The sequence below is a fragment of the Macaca thibetana genome, chromosome 5, assembly GCF_024542745.1.
Source record: "Macaca thibetana thibetana isolate TM-01 chromosome 5, ASM2454274v1, whole genome shotgun sequence".
Classification (NCBI taxonomy): Eukaryota; Metazoa; Chordata; class Mammalia; order Primates; family Cercopithecidae; genus Macaca; species Macaca thibetana.
This window is the reverse complement of record NC_065582.1, coordinates 69,964,015-69,981,947: the sequence shown is the minus strand read 5'-3', so window position 1 is coordinate 69,981,947 and position 17,933 is coordinate 69,964,015. Positions and strand designations below refer to the sequence as shown.

At 36.6% G+C, this 17,933-nt stretch overlaps 1 protein-coding gene across 3 annotated transcripts in view; it reads right to left on the bottom strand.

The window, feature by feature from the left end:
* PDE5A (phosphodiesterase 5A) overlaps positions 1-17,933 on the bottom strand; it is a 125,625-nt gene that overhangs the window by 80,247 nt on the left and 27,445 nt on the right. For all 3 annotated transcript variants that reach the window (XM_050792344.1, XM_050792346.1, XM_050792345.1), the window contains exon 3: positions 13,315-13,404. In XM_050792344.1, coding sequence (XP_050648301.1) covers positions 13,315-13,404 — 90 coding nt within the window. The remainder of the gene's footprint in view (positions 1-13,314; positions 13,405-17,933) is intronic.

The window sequence follows — 17,933 nt, the reverse complement described above, 5'->3', positions numbered from 1 at the left end:
TTCCTTGTGCATCTTCATCAGAGCTCCTGGGTGACTAGGTGTACTGTCACAGAGCAGTAATATTTTGAAAGAAATCATTTTCTCTGAACACTAGGTCTCAATAGTAGGCTTAAAATATTCAGTAAATCATGCTGTAAACAAAGGTGCTGTCATCTAGGCTTTGTTGTTCCATTTGCAGAGGACAGGCTGAGTTGAATTAGCATAATTCTTAAGGGCCCTGGGATTTTTAGAATGCTAAGTGAGCACTGGCTTCTACTTAAAGTCACCAGCTGCATTAGCCCATAACAACAGAGTTGGCCTGTCCTTTGATGCTTTGAAGCCAGACATTGACTTCTTCTCTCTAGTTATGAAAGTCTGAAATGGCATTTTCTTCTAATAGAAGACTGTTTAGTCTATATTGACAATCTGTTGTTTAGCATAGCCACCTTCATCAGTGATCTTCACTAGATCTGTATAACTTGCGAAAGCTTCTCCATCAGTACTTGCCGCTTCACCTTGCACTTTTGTGTTATGGAGATGGCTTCTTTCCGTAAACCTCATGAGACAACCTCTGCTAGCTTCCAACTTTTCTTCTGAAGCTTCCTTACCTCTCTCAACCTTCAGAGTATTAAAAAAGTTAGGGACTCGCTCTGGATTTTGGGCTTTGGCTTAAGAGAATGTTGTGGCTGGTTTGATCTATCCAGACCATTCAAACTTTATGTGAGCAACAAGGCAATTTGGCTTTCTTAGCGCTCATGTGTTCACTGGAGTAGCACTTGTAATCTCCTTCAATAACTTTTCCTTTGTGTCCACAACTTGGCTAACTGGCACAAGAATCCTAGCTTTTGGCCTATCTCGGCTTTCAACATGCCTTCCTCACTAAGCTTATTCATTTCTAGCTTTTGATTTAAAGTGAACACTTGAACACTTAGAGAACGCTATAGGGTTATCAACTGGCTTAATTTTAATACTGTTGTGTCTCAAGGAATAGGGAGGCCAAAGGAGAAGGAGAGAGACAGGGGAACATGAAGAAGGCGAAAGTTTCGGTGAAGTGTGTTCAAGAGAGAATGGAAGGAAATGGAAATGGCAAACATGGCCTGTATAGCTCTTTCAAAGAGTTTTGTTCTGGTGATGATCAGAGAAATGAGGTGGTAAAGCAGATGTGTGATCCAGTGAGTGTTTTGCTTTTGTTTTCAAGATGGGAGAAATACTGTTTGTATGCTGATGAGCAGATTTGGTAGCCAGGAAAACTTTAATGATTCTGGACATAGAGGAGAGAACTGCTGAGTTAATTTCTTTGACCACGCAAACCAGTGATGGGGAGGCAATGTAGAGATTTCAGGGGAGAAGAGAAAGGATTAGACTGTAAAACAATACATGCAAAAGAAAAAGAGCTAACTGTTTTGTTCCCCACAAACCAATGACTTATTTTAGGAAATATGACAACTCTCCCCCTTTATAACTTATCTACAAAGCTAGAAAGTATTTTAGATTTGTCCTTTTCCCTCATTCCTCCATCAAATCAATCACTAAACCTCCTAAACAGAAGTGTAACAAATCTGCAAAAAACTCTTTAGCAGCTTTCCTGCCTCTAAACAAAGCACTCTCTCTGCTTATGAACAAATATGGAAGTTAATTATAAAAATATATCAAGTGTCAAATTATGTAGCTCTGGGTTAGAAGCGAAGAAAATGGTTCGAACTTACTGCCGTGGCCACCCAGATTTTTAAATAATAGCAAATACTTCCTGGCATTAAAAAAAATTCAGTACCTCCTTTGCATGACATTAGAAGGCTCTTCTTTATCTTGCCTCTGTCTACCTGTCTGACCTCATTTCCAGGCACTTCCCTCCTTCTAGTGGATACTCAAACAGTGTAGCAAAGTAACAGAGGTATTCCCTTTGCTCTCAGTCCATCAACAGAGGCAGAAAACAATGGCACAGAAAGATACGATAGAGACATACCAATGAGCATTGCCTGTGGATATTAAACAGTGAGTACTTATATTACATGCAAACAGAGATCTTATGTAGATCTGTTAGTATTTGTGGCACAGTATTTTAAAAGTCTTAGCCAGGTGCAGTGGCTCATGCCTGTAATCCCAGCACTTTGGGAGGCTGAGGCGGGCGGATCACAAGGTCAGGAGTTTGAGACTAGCTTGACCAACATAGTGAAACCCCATCTCTACTAAAAATACAAAAAATTAGCCGAGTATGGTGGCAGGCACCTGTAATTCCAGCTATTCAGGAGGCTGAGGCAGGAGAATCGCTTGAACTCGGGAGGTAGAGGTTGCAGTGAGCTGAGATCATGCCACTGCACTCCAGTCTGGGCGACAAGAATGAAACTCCGTCTCAAAAGAAAAAAAAAAAAAGTCTTTTAATACCTCAGTAATTTGCCACCATACAAAGAGGCAGACATCTTCCTCTTTTTCTCCTTAGTCTTCCCTTTTTCATGCTCTACTTCCTCTTTTCCCTCTGATTTAAGACAACCTTGAACACCAATTTTTGTGTAAACCTTTGTGTAAACCCAGTCTACATCGCCTCTCCTCTGGCAGTTCATATTATTTTTTAGTACATGAAAGGTGATAACTCAAAATGATTTAAGAGATCATTTTAATTAATGAGCACAGTTCCTCTTTTATCCTCTGGCTAGTTTTAAGGAAAGAGAAAATAAACATGGATATATATGTTCTATATAAGAAATAATGAAAGTACATTAGTACTATGTCTAGTAGGTTAAAGTGCCTCCACAAATTCTCTGATACTACTCTTTTCAAGAGCTGGAGCCTAATTCCCTTCCTCTTGAGTCGGGTATAGAACTTAAAGTCCCACTGCTAAAGAACAGAATGCCAGAAAAGTCTTGGTGATGGACAACTTTGGAGACGAGGTCATATAGAGCACTACTGCTTCCTCCTTGCTCAATTTTTTCTCGAATTGCTCACTCTGGAGAAGTCAGCTGCCATGATGTAAGGACACTGAGCAACTTATGAAGAGTCCACATGGTGAGGAACGAAGCATTTCTCCCAAGAACTTCTTGAAAATAGATGGTCAAGCATAAGTCATGTAGCCCCTGCCCACATCCTGACTGCGTGAGATACCTGAGCCAGAAGGAACCAAGCTTTATAAGCCACTCCAGAATTCCTGAACCACAAAAACTGTGAGATAATAAATGTTCATGCAGAATCACTTAGTGTAATTTGTTATGTTGCAAGAGATAACCAATACTGCATAGTACTCAAGATTATCAAATAATTTGTAATAATCAAATAGATCTAGAATTCTAAATCCAGGTCATTTCACTCCATTTCACTAGTATAAACTGATGGAAACAAATTTAAAAATTTTTGTAAGATCCTCATTTCTTGCTCTTTGATTTCAATTCAGCCTAGACTATTAATTTCCATTCTATGATCAAACGCAAGTAGAGATTTAGCATAGACTATTAATTTCCATTCTATGGCAGAAGACAAGCAAATGGAGATTTTTAGATAAGCATTTAATAAGAAGGAATACAAGGTACTTAACAGTTGATAAAGCACTTTATGTAATCTTAGACATTAATGGATGAGTATAGATGTTTGTACATATCTATTGAGAGCAGCAATTTCATTAACAATCACTTTAACTCTTCAAGAATGCATGAAAACATGAAAATTATTTTATAGTCAAAATCCACCCCAGGGTCCAATTATATGATGTTGGGTTAGATATTATACAAAGAAATGTTTTATGCTTATCTGGTTCCAGACCCCTAATATCCATTATTCAGGGACTATGTAAAACTTCTCAAAATTAAATTTATAAATCATCTATTAAATTAAAAATGTCATGTATTCCAAAAAGTGCTGGAATGGTTATCTTGAAATTACCAATGAAGATAAGTTTCCTATTGAATAAAATATAGCATTCAGTATGAACCAAATTTTCTGAGCATTAAAAATAGGATACCACTTGGGTACCACATTAATTTAATCTTCAGTTTCAAGTTTTTATTCACTCTTTCTTTTTCTTCTTGATCAGTAGTGTAGACTTGGGGATTTCACACATTAGCACTATGTTTTTCATCCGCTGCTCTTAAGAAACATTCTTCTTTTAGGAAAGCAGTTAATATCTTCATAATATATACTTTGTTATTTAAAGGGCAGTGTGCAGAAGGAAAAAGAAAGGATCGTCACTATCACAACCTCAAGTCCAGAACAAACAGAAACTTTGAGAAGCACTTTTGTTTCTAAAACAAAGCTACAAGAAAGAATACTGTGGGGAATAAATGCAGTGAACAATTTGTAACTTTTCTTTCTTTTTTTTTTTTTTTTTTTAAGGCTGGAGTGCAGTGGCGAGATCTCGGTGCACTGCAACCTCCACCTCCCTGGTTGAAGCAATTCACCTGACTCAGCCTCCTGAGTAGCTGGGATTACAGGTGCACGCCACCACACCTGGCTAATTTTTTTGTATTTTTAGTAGACACTGGGTTTCACCATGTTGGCTCAAACTCCTGACCTCAGGCAATACGCCCGCCTCAACTTCCCAAAGTGCTGGGATTACAGGCGTGAGCCACCACGCTTGGCCAATTTGTACGTTTTTGAAAACATGTAACTAGCCAATTCTTTAAGACTAAAATAGATCTAGATCGACTGATAGTCTGCTATTAAACTCTGCTTATTTTTATAGTTACATTTTCATCTATTTTGACTAAAATTGAAGGATTATGAATAAAACTGTAACATTTATTTCCTCCAAGTTTACACTGTCAAATTTAAGAAAGCTGCAGTCAGTACTGTGAGTGTGAGAGATCACAGACAAGGATCCACCCTCCATGGAGATCAAGCTTCTGTCATCAGGAGCATTTATGTGGTTCCTCCCTTGAGGCTGTGAGATAAATACAGCAGGACACTTTCATTTCTCCCCAGAGATTTCTCTAGCTCCCCGAGTTCAGTCTTTCCTTCGAACTTGTGTGTTGAATATTGGACTCATTTAACATTTGTCTTGTCACCTTATATAGATATTTAATTTTTGGTGTACAAGAGCTACCTCTCCAACTTTTTCTTTTTTTTGAGACGGAGTCTCACTCACTCTGTTACCCAGGCTGGAGTGCACTGGCACAATCTCAGCTCACTGCAGCCTCCGTCTCCCAGTCAGGTTCAAGCGACTCTCCTGTGTGAGCCTCCCGAGCAGCTGGGATTACAGGCGCACGCCACACACCCAGCTAATTTTTGTATTTTTAGTAGAGACGGGTTTTCACCATGTTGGCAAGGCTGATCTTGAACTCCTGGCCTCGAGTGATCCACCCCCCTTAGCCTCCCAAAGTGCTTGGATTACAGGCGTGAGCCACCGTGCCCAGTCTACCTCTCCAAATTGAAAAAAAATTTAAAAGTAAGTATCTTCTTTGCCTCATTAAAAAAAAAAAAAAATCTACAAAGTGCAGTGATTCAATAGTTACTTGTCAAAACAAGATAATTTAGGAGAAATAAATGAAAATATTTTTAAATGAGCAGACACAATCATAAAACTTAAATTCTAGAAAACATTTACTTTTGTGTTTTGTAGTTGGAATTACATATCTGATTTCATTAACGCTTCAATTTGTGAGTTTCGGTAGGTGTTGATCACTTGGATTTGCCAAAGTATAAATCTCATAAAAATTAGCTGATACTTTCTGAATCATTTTAGTTTTTAAAAGGAAGATATAAGCTAAAATGCTAAGATATTAGCTAAAATGTTCCTTTACCACATTGTAATGAATTATCCTAAATCCTTGATTTTAACTGTCATTTTTGCAACAAAGAATTGCAAGTATATCACCAAATATGATAAAATAAAATCAAGATAATAAGATAAAAATAGAGAAGGAGGAAAGAGCTCTGATTTCCAATTGAATTTCTACTTAATAACTGGAGTTGACATTCAACAATGGTGGTTCAGCCTAGCCTGAAAGATATTATTGGATAAAATCTCTAGTTCAGATCAATAAGAAGTTTTCAGAGCTTGCATTATTTCATAATGTCCTGCTTTCTACTCTTTATCCTCTCCTCCCCAAATAATCTACAGAAAAAAAAAAAAAAAAAAAAAAAAAAAAAAAAATCAGTAGGCCCTGAGTGATAAATAGGGCTCTGAGTAAGAGTTAATATTTAGGGTCGATTATACCAGTGCAGCCCCTATAAATAAAAAAAAGAACACTCATCTTCACTATGTCATAACAAGCAATACTTCAGGGGAAGGCAGTATTTCACAAATAGGTCATCTGAGCTAGGGGGAAAGATCTGAGCTTCTCTGTAATTCTTTACTAAACAAAAAAAGAATTCTGTCTGGTTATAGGAATAATTCATACAAATGACAAAGACAAAAACTGGTCTAAGTGCTCAGGTCGGAAAAATCCAGAATTAACATTGAAAGAAATTTAATAGCAGCCCTAAAAATTCACATACCTGTAATTTTTACCTGTAATTTTTTTTTTTTTTTTTTTTTTTTTTTTTCATTTGTAGTCATGGTTCTTCTCTGGAGCAGATTGGCTCAGATTAGTATGAAACATGCTCCTTTAACTCTTTTGCCCCTGGTAAAAATTTTCTTATAGATTCCTCTTAAGGCAATATTGAGGATGTGACTATGATCTTTCTCTTATTCTCTGTTATCTCATTTTTCATCTGAAAAAGTCTGTCTGCAGAGCGGTTTAAACACTAACATTGAAGGGCCGGCAGAATACAGCCAGATCTCCTTGTTGCCACCTCAAGTCCTGCTTCTGCATGCAGCCACATTAAACACATCGGTGTACCTTTCACTCCAACAAAATCAACAATAATTTAAATGCTTAGTGCAGAGTCTCAAGAAAACACCAATCAGGAGGCAAGCAGAGTGCAGCCATCATCCATAGCAGACTTTTAAGAAATGCTCTTCTCTCTATCTATTATGACCCCTACACTCTGAATGCCTGGGTTTGAATCTCAGCTTTGCCAGTTTTTAGTTATGTGACTTTGAGCAAGTTCCCTAAATGTTTCATATCTCAGTTTCCTTTATTGTTAGGTAGGAATAAGATAATGTGTTACCTCTTATGGTTGTCATGAAGATTAAATGAACTAATACTTGCCAGATCATTAGCACAGTTTTCACAAGATTTGCTCAATAAATATCACACATGTTCACTGTCTCCTACATACAAGGCAGTCACTTCCAAAGTCCTACCCCATACTCCTCAAACTACTCCCTCATATATACCCTGGACTGGCTCTCTTCTCTCCCTTGATCACTTTTTTCTTTCTGTCTTTATTCATTTTCTCCAGCCAGTAGCTCTTTGACCTTCCAAAATAAATTATTTTAGCCTTCTCACACTTCTCCAGTTTCTTTTTCCACTTTGCCCATTAACTCCATTCTCTTGAAGGGAGTAGGAAGAGGGGAAGATTGCAAAAACTTAACCTCTAGATGTTTTTCAAAATTACCATCACAGATGTTTAGTAATGTCTATGGTCCTTACTTGTAAAAAAAAGCACTGTTGTATCTATAACACTTATGCTTATAACATTAATGAAAAGAACTCCCAAACATTTTTAATTAGTTGAAATACTTTACAAGAGGCAAATAAAGAGCATAGATATTTCAGTGAATCTTAAACATCTTCCTGCATTTTCTAGCCTATGTTATAATTCAGAATTTAGTATGCAATAGTCAACTACTCCATTCAAACGGCTTTCCAGAGTTGGTACCAATGTCTTTAAAAACCAGTGTCACTAAAAAGTACCAGGATATTTTATAAACAATCAATATTTAATGATTCAATAATCACCGTTCTTTTTAGGTTCCTTGGTAATTAGTCGGAATGGGTATTGGCTTACTCAATAAGGCCGGACTTAGAAAAAGAAAAAACACCAAATTCATTTTGCCTCATTTATGAGGAAAAATAGTGAAAAACACGTTTCTCTTAAGTTTAAAGTTTCTTAGAGGGTAATCAACAGACTATGTCAGGGCTGTGTTGGCTATCCCAGTTAGCTGAGTATTGGCTTTGGTCCCAGTTAGCTGATTATTATGTGGCTAATGACCTCTTCATGCAGCTCTTATTGCTTGTCTCTCTTAAAAGCTCTATTAGTTCTACATCTCCTTTTAAAGAATAGTAGCTGATGCACTTCCAGTGTGCCAGGAACTACGTTAAACCCTTCACTCACATGAATGCATTTAATCTTCCCAATAACCCTTTAAGGCAGATCCTTTTATTGCCCTCATTTTGCAGATGAGGAAACTGAAGAAGATCTACCATCCTGGTTTGTCAGCCAGCAATAAGTGGTAAAGATGGGATTCAAGTCCAGAGCAAGGAATCTTAATAATTAGTCCCAAAAGCCTCCCTGAAACTTTCCATTTTGGTGTAAAATTTTCATGAGAAAGAGTACTTATGTGTACACACAAAAGCACACACTACTCTGAGTTCGTTTATAGAGATATAAATTTAAAGATAATTCTGGAAGTCAAATATTGCACCTTGTTAGTGGCCTGGGTTTGTTTTTTGGCCAGCCAAATTACTTTTTATACTATAACAGCCACACTTGATAGTGTGTCTATTCTGTCTCTCTTCATTCTTTTCTCTGAAAACGTTAATTCTCAGGAGAAATAATTTTGAACTTGGCAGTGTGAACCTGGGAGGAAAGGGAGCAAGATGCGAAGGAAGGAGAATGAGGAGGGTCAGCAAGATGTTTAAAAAGCTGTGTTGTGGGCTGGGCGCGGTGGCTCACACCTGTAATCCCAGCACTTTGGGAGGCCGAGGCAGGCAGATCACGAGGTCAAGAGATCAAGACCATCCTGGCTAACATGGGGAAATCCCATCTGTACTAAAGATACAAAAATTAGCTGGGCGTGGTGGCACGCACCTGTAGTCCAGCTACTCAGGAGGCTGAGGCAGAAGAATTGCTTGAACACGGGAGGCGGAGGTTGCACTGGGCCGAGATCATGCGACACTGCATTCCAGCCTGGTGACAGAGTGAGACTTTGTCTCAGAAAAAAAAAAAAAAAGAAAGAAAGAAAAAGGCTGGGCATGGTGGCTCATGCCTGTAATCCCAACACTTTGGGAGGCCGAGGCAGGAGGGTCACAAGGTCAGGTGATCATAGCCATCTTGGCTAACACGGTGAAACCCCGTCTCTATTAAAAATACAAAAAGAAATTAGCCAGGCGTGGTGGCGGGCACCTGTAGTCCCAGCAACTTGGGAGGCTGAGGCAGGAGAATAGCATAGCTTGAACCCAGGAGGCGGAGCTTGCAGTGAGTGGAGATCGCACCACTGCACTCCAGCCTGGGGTGACAGAGCGAGGCTCCGTCTCAAAAAAAAAAAACCAACAAAAAAAACACACACACACAAAAACTGTGTTCTCGAAGCCCTCTCTTGAATAAAGTTACAGATTGAACATCCCTTATCCGAAATGCTCGGGACTTAGAAGTGTTTCAAGTTTTAGATTATTTTTGGATTTGGGAATATTTGCATTATTATCAGTTGAGCAACCCCAACAGAAAAATCCAAAATTCTTCAATGAGCATTTCTTTTGAGGGTCATGTTGGCACTCAAAAAGTTTCACATTTTGGAGCATTTTGGATTTTCAAATTAGGGATACTCAGCCTGTATTTAGTCCCCAGTGAAGCTACTGAAGATTTTTTAATCTCATGAAATGGTTGGTGTAAGAGTCCAAGCCTCATATTAAGTCACCACCAGCAGGAGAGGATGTGAAAGCACACAGAGAAACACAAGAAAGCTCAGGAACCCAGCAGAAATATAAAGGAGAGCTTCGGGCTATTTGGGGATCTGTGGCCGCACCCACTCCAATCAGATCTGTAAGAAGGCAGCAGGTCCTTGGCTAAGAGTGGGGTTATATATTCATGTAACAAAATTTAAGTCATCTCTCAGTAGAATGCCCAGAATTAAAAAGACTGATACACTATGTGTTACCAAGGATATGATGTAAGGGGAACTCTCATACACTCTTGATAAGAATGAAATATGGAACAGCTATTTTGGAAGAGTTTGGAAATTTCTTATCAAATTAAACAAATACCTACCATATGACTTAGTAATTGCCCTCCTATCCAAAAGATGTGAAAGCGTAAGTCCACACAAAGGTCTGTATGCAAACACTGACAGCAGCTTTTTTTTTTTTTAATAATAGACACAAACTGGAAATAACTGAAATGTTTATCAACTGATGAATGCATAAACAAATTGTAGTATATCCATACCATGGAATAAATCACTCAGCAATAAAAAGGTACAAACTATTGATACATTCAACGGTAGGGCTGAATCTCACACCAATTAGGCTAAGTGAAAGAAGCTAGATACAAAAGACCACATACTGTACGATTCCATTTAAATGACATTCTAGAAAAGCAAAACAATAGTGACAAAAAGCAGATCAGTGCTTGTCAGGAGCTGTGGGTTAAGGGAGGAGGAGGAAATCAACTGCAAAGGGGTACAGGGGAACATCTGAGGTGACAGAAACATTCTATGTCTTGATTGCAGTGGTGGTTACATGATCGAATATACATATCTCAAATTCATCAAACTGTACACTTAAGCTGAGTAAATTGTATTATATGTGTGTTAGTCTGTTCTCACACTGCTATGAAGAAATACCTGAGATTGGGTAATTTATAAAGGAAAGAGGTTTAATTGACATACAGTTCTTCATTGCTGGGGAGGCCCCAGGAAACTTACAATCATAGCAGAAGGCAAAAGAGAAGCAGACACCTTCACAGGGCGGCAGGATAGTGTGAGTACAAGTAGGGGAAATGCCAGAAGCTTATAAAACCATCAGATCTCATGAGACTCACTATCATGAACAGCATGGGGGAAAACGCCCACATGATACAATTACTTCCACCTGGTCCCGCCCTTGATATGTGGGGATTATGGGGATTGTAATTCAAGGTGAGATTTTGGGTGGGGACACAGACAAACCATGTCAGTATGTAAATTGTATCTCAATATAGCTGTGTTTTTATTTTTTATTTTTTATTTAATTTAAATCATCCTCACCAGCAGTTATAATGTGGAAGAATGTATATCCTGAGAATACTTTCTGTAGAAGGGGCCATCCTATTCACTTCTTCCTAGTGATTCTGTTGCATTCTCATCAGTTCCCCCAATCCTGATTGTTGGAGAAATTGTTCACACTATCTAGAAGAGAAGCTTAATCAGGGCATAATTCAGGCTGAATCTGTTTGCCAGTACAAAGCTGTTTTGGGGTTCACGATTTTAAAGTACCCTTAATAACTAAAAGCTGAACACTGTCTTCCTAAGTGTACAGAATCATAGTCTGTGGTTTATAACTAGGCCTGCCAAATAAATTTGAGTTGGATTTGAGTTCAGATAAACAACAAATAATTTATTAGTACAATGATGTCCCAAATAACGCATGGGACACAACTTTTTAAAAATTTGATATACCTGGCAACCACATTAGTAACACTATAATCATCAGTCCATGTATGGCCTTTTCAATTTTATATATTCATTCACATACTGAGTTAATTAAACTAATTAATTAATCTCATATTATGTCATTGCTGCAGGCATTTTTAGTTACTACTGCTGGAACTACACTTTTTAAGAAACCATGTGGTAACTCTAAGGCACTGAGAATGACTACTTAAAAGTAACTGACTTAGGGCCTTGCTAATCAAATTGTGATCAGTAGACCCAGGTAATCATCAACTTGGTACTTGTTAAAAAAAGAATCTCAGGTTCTACCCAGACCTACTGAATTCAGAATCTGCATTTTAACAAAATCCCCAGGTGATTCCTATGCACAACACCTAACACTGATTTAGAAAGTTGTGTTTTAGGCAAATTCCCAGGGCAGTGATATGTAGAATGGACTAAAGGGAAATTGACTGCAAGGATAGAAACACCTTACAAGAACTTCAAAATCTGAATTACTTCAAAATCTGAATCATGGTGCATGCAGGTAGCACAAATAAAAACAAAAAAATACTGAAATCAGAAACATTCTAGTGAAAAAAATCAATGGGGTTTGGTAAGAGACTAGATGGAGGAGGGAGAATAAACATCAGAATTTGAATATAAATCAAGTAGAAGCATCAAATACTTCTAATATGATTGACAGTGGTTCTCAACCTTGGCCATACATTGCAGTCATTTGGGAGCTTTAACAAATACTAATACCTGGGTCCCAATCCCTGAGATTCTGATTTAAGGTGAAACCTCGGCATTAGAATTTTTAAATGCTATACCCAGATAACTGGTAAAACATTTCCATGTGTGTCTGTGAGGGTGTTCCCAGAAGAGATTAGCATTTGCATCAGTATACTGAGTGAAAAAGATTCTCCCTCACCAATGTAGGGGGGGAACATCCAATCCATTGAGCGCCCAGACAGAACAAAAAGGCAGAGGAAGAGAATATTCTGCTCTCTCTTCGGAAGCTGGGACATCCATCCTCTCCCTCCTCTGAGACAACAGAACTTCAAATACTCAGATCCTTGGACTCTAGGACTCACACCAGCAAACCTCCCAGTTTCTCAGATCTTCAGCCTCAGACTGAATTACACCAAAGGCTTTCCTGGTTCTCCAGCTTGAAGATGGCGGATTGTGGGACCTCTTTGTCTCCATAATTGCACAAGCTAATTTTCATAAATAAATCCCCTCATATGTCTACATATATCCTATTGATTCTGTTTCTGTGGAGAACCCCAATTAATACGATTGGTAATCTTTTAGACTTTTCCAGTTGGTTGTAATACACAGTCAGGATTGAGAATGCGCAATCGAAATATTCAGTTTAACTGATAATTTATTAACTCTTTTTTTCCAAGTAAGTGTAAAATGAAGAGGGAACTCAGTGATAACAGAATCCAAATCTTCTAGTTAGGTGAAATATAAACTAACATATTTTCATTTGCCTGTTAAAATTTCAAATTGAAATTTACATAATTAGAGTTAGCTATGATTTCCATTTTTTCAAAATCTCAATTTGAATGAAATCAGTTAATGACCACTGTAGTTGGATGATCATTTATGAATATTACTCATACTCCTAAAACATAATATGCAATGAATTGATTCTAATCACAGCCATAATTACATATCTTAAGATAGAATAAGGCCTTCAGGAAGAGAGGAGGTAGAATATGACATGCATAAAATTTATTTCTAAGTAAATGGCCATAGTAAAGTAATAATCAGAATTAGGCCCTGTAACTAAAAATCTAAATTAAAAAATATCAAGCAGAACATTTAAGAACTTTATAGATAATTTATCACTAAAGCATTATTTCATATATATGCAAAGTAAATACAAAATATTTTTCAAAAAGAAAAATATTTCCAATGACCTTTTATAAAATGGAAAATTGGCTTACCTCTTCCCTATGATTCTTAATTGGCATACAAAGAATGCTTTGTGTCTTGTAGCCTGTAATTTGGTCAACTTCTGCATTGAACCGAGGATCCTAGTATGGAAAAAGAAATTCAATTTAATGACTGACCTGTTCAAAGATTGATTTGATTTTTTTGATTTATTAGATTAGAGAAATCTAACCTTGGACTTACCTTGTTACTCCGAGTAACAATTTTATTGTTGTGAAAGGCATCATCATGTAAGTACATATTATATTTGACAAAGATACATTTAAGTTGCTGAGCTTTTTTATAAGCAGCTAGTGTTTAAGAGAAAAAAATACAGACTCGAACAAAGGTTCAGAAATAAAGAAAATTCAAAATATTAACCACTTTAGATAGCTGTACTTAAATTCAGGAAAAAGTGGCATCTCTCCACCTCTGTAATATCATCTCACAACCTGATTCTATTGTGCCTCCAGAACAACCTTTTCAATAAATGACTTTACTTCCCTTGTAAGGGCTGTTTTACAGTTCCTCGGTACTTCTATCTCAAGTATTCATAAGAATTTAAATTATACATATATATATACACACAATCTGATTGAGTCAGATTGTAAACAATCCTTTAATCTTTTGAATTTCCCCTTTTACAAGGCACATTATACACATCCAATAATCATAAAGGATTTTTGAGGTGTTAAATTTCTAAGTATGAATTAAAGAAATAAAGGTAAAGTTTAATTGTCCATTACACTTTAGATTGGGAAGATCTAAAATTAGGCTGTAAACTCTATGAGGGTTTTTTCTTTTTCTTTTTTTTGTTCATTACTGTATTCCTAGCACAGGAACTTAATCAAAAGCATGTGTTAAATCAATGAAGGAATTCATTAACAAATAATACCACGGTTATCAAATGATATCATTTTTACCTTACCATATAGTTTAAAGCAAATCTTGTCAGTAAAGGGAAAACCGAAGTAGAGGAAATCAATAGCTACAACTAACATGAGGTAAGAGTGGAATGGAAACAAGCATTCCAGGACATAAACATCTGAATGAGTGCTGTTCCCTTCAAAGCGATAGCCTTGGGGAGTTACATACTCAATCTAATAATAGCATCACTGCTCCAAAAACTACGCAGTTGGAATTCCCTTCAGAGAATATGGAATATCTACACTGGAAAAGCTCATCTTCTGATGAGCTTTGAAGGTCATTTCTTTTTTAAAAAATAAAAAATAAATTAGTCACAGTAAAGCCGTGAATGAAGTAAGTGATTACACTAGATTCCATCAATTGGGGTCAGAAATGAGGCCAATTTTCTCCTGAGAGGGCCCAACTTAGCTTAAAGATAATTTCAAAAGAAAAGCTATAAAATGGTGAAAAATCAGCATAAATATTTTATATTATAAACACTACTACATTTTTGCTTTTTCTGCAAACATGCTCAAAGTTATATGAATTGAGATGCAAAGAAAATCCTTAGCTGAATCTTCCTAATAAAATTCTTATTTTATCTTTAGATATTGTCTAAAGAAAGCAGACAAGATAATGATGTTGATGAATTAAAGAAGTGAAAAATTATTGACATATAGTGAATTGTTTTACAAACCAATAAGTAAAACATGAATAAAAATACATCCTCAGTTTTACTTTGTTAATAAACATTTGAATTATGAGACAATTTATAAAGCAGATTTAACCCAACTACCTAATCAAAGCAGTAGAGTTTGACAGATTAAAATTAGTAGGACTTTCACATCATTTTTGTGTCTACTGTTAGTTTAAAATCAACAGCAGTTCTGAATTTCACTCTCCAGTGAAGTGGGTGGGAATAAATACATCCTTCAAATTTCATTTGAGGTGAAGTTCCAAACTCCTGACATCTCAAGGAGTTTTCCTTTAATAATAATGTACTCAGTGCAAAGACAATATACGTAAAGGAGTTCTAACCCCTCTAGGTCCAGTAAACACCAAAGAAAAAAATGGAACACTACAATCATTGTGATTATTCCTTTCACCATTTGTTTATAAGAACATGACAGTATGAAAGAACACAAGCCTTGGATGTCCACTTGCCATAACAATGTATCAGGTACCAGAATTCCTTCCTGCTGAAGACAACTATAAGACTAGACAAAATACAAGACAACAAAGCCATGGGCAGAGCAAAGAGAAAGACAACATACGTCATTGCCGTTCAACATTCTGGCTTTCTGCCTGAGGGCATTTTCCTACTTTAGAGAAGGCAGGTGCTACCCAATGAGGGCAACACTTTGAAACAGAAGTGAATGGAGCTCCAAACTTCTGAAGTGGTTGGAAAGTGTAAAGCACAGGGGCTGTGCTGGGGGGTTGGAAGGAAGATGGTTTGGAAGCGGTGACCAAAAGATACTGAGTTTCTAGTCACTTTGGGCAGGTATAGTGCAAAAACCCTAAAGGACTAGCAAAAATTACCTGCTGAAGGCTAAAAACTGAATGTGACATCAATTAGTGAAGTGTTTGGAGACAATGGAGTTCCAGCCCAGCCAGAGTAGAGAATTCATTCAGCAGCTCAGGCATTGAGACAGGGAAAGACCACTCCTTAGGAGTAAGAACTATACCATATAGTTGTGGGTATTCCCTAAGACTAAATTCAAAACTAGAATAGATCCACTCTAACAAATAATAAGACCAAGCCTGACAGGATCAAAATAATCTGCCAGTAATTTTACTGCCTGCCCGAACAAATCTCATCCCTTTTTTAAAGGAAGAGGATATAATCCAAATGTAGTGAAACAGACTATGATCAGCAGACAATACAAAAATCACCACATATGTAAAGAAACAGGAAAATGAAACCCATAGTAAATAGAAAAAGTAGTCAATAAAAAATGACCCCAAGATGATTCACATGTTGGACTTCACAGATAAGGACATTAAAGCAGCTATTAAAAATTAATGCAGGGATTTAAAGAAAAATATAGTAGTAACTTATTTGCAGAGATGGGAATCTCTTCAAGGAAAGAAAAAACTATTAAAATAGTCAAATGAAAATTCTAGAACTGAAAAGTATAGTGTATAAAACACCAAGTTCATTAATACATTTAACAGCCCACTGAAAACAGCTGAAGAGTCAGTGATCCTGAAGACAGATCAACAGAAAGTTGATCAACAGAAGGATTGAAAGGAAAAAGAAAACAAACCATAAAACATTAACAAAGTTTCAGTGTCTTTTAGGATACTATCAAGTGTGTGTGTATACACACACACAAACACACACACACACACACAATTTGGGGTCCCAAAGATAATGAAGCTGAAAAATATTTAAAGATTTATAAAGAAAAATTTCCCAAATTGATGAAAAATTTAAGCTTACACACATGGTGTGAAAATGATATGTAGGGTGAAACATATAAGTTGAAAACGATACAAAGGATGGCTGACCTCTCCTGAGAAAAATGAAGACAAGGAAAAAATGAGAAAACTCTTTTTTAAAATATTGAAAGAAAACTACTATCAACTGATAGTGGTTCATCTATCCAGTGAAAATATCCTTCAAGAATATAGGAAAAATGAAGGCATTTTCATATAAACTAAAACTGACAGTATTTGTCAGCACTGTATGTACTATAAGAAGTGCGAAAGGAAATTCTGTAGTCTAAAGAGAAAGATACTAAAATCTAGAAAGAGCTAGAAACGTGGCTTGAACACATGAGTGTGTGTATATATATATATATATATATATATAGAATAAGGAAGCCTAGTCTTTCATTTTTGGAGAACGAAACACCCAACAGAAGAAAAAAAGAAGAAAAATAATGCATCTTTAGTTATCAGATGAAATTGGAAGTATCAGTATGAATTCAATTGTTTTTACTATAATAAGTAGATAGATAAATAAATATAGATGTATATGTATATTTATATGTTATTTTCCTAGCTCTGTCTGCTAATATACCAGCAGAAATGAGCGCGTCTAGTGCCTTAATTTTGGTTTCTTAATACCATTCCCCCCACTAAAAGAAACCAGGGCTTCTTGGGAAAAAAGAATGATTCTAGGGCTAGGGCAGGGAAAGTGTAAGATAGGCCTCAAACATTCTGATTAGCCAGAAAGTGAAAAAAATGCCCCAAAAGTAATGAGGACATAACAAAAATACACAGGACTCAGCAAATTTGTTATAATTGGAGCATCAGCATAAAGATAATAAAAATATAATTGACTAAATAAAATATTAAACCATGAGTCCATAATGATGTGAATGCATGAATGAAGGAGAAGGCAAAACTCTCCCTTACATTAGAATTTCAGCTAACAAATATAAGAGGTATGATGGGGTTGGAAAATCAGTGGATGCTAAAACTGGTCAGTAGGTTGATGAACAGAGTATTTACACAGTCTCAAAGCATCTGCCCATATGATACTTATTAATTACAATGGGAAAAACTATCGGAGAAACCTGGTGGATATCACTTTTAAAAAGTTATCAAATTTAACATCATCAACACTTACATCACATAAATATGCCTCCTTATAAGATACATTAAGAAGGTGTGTGGTATAATTAAACATGTTTCTGATCTTTGTTCCCAGTTCCTGACACAGACCTCCTAAAGGCCACGGAATTTCTTGAGTGATGCTAGTGTAATTCCATATTTGCAA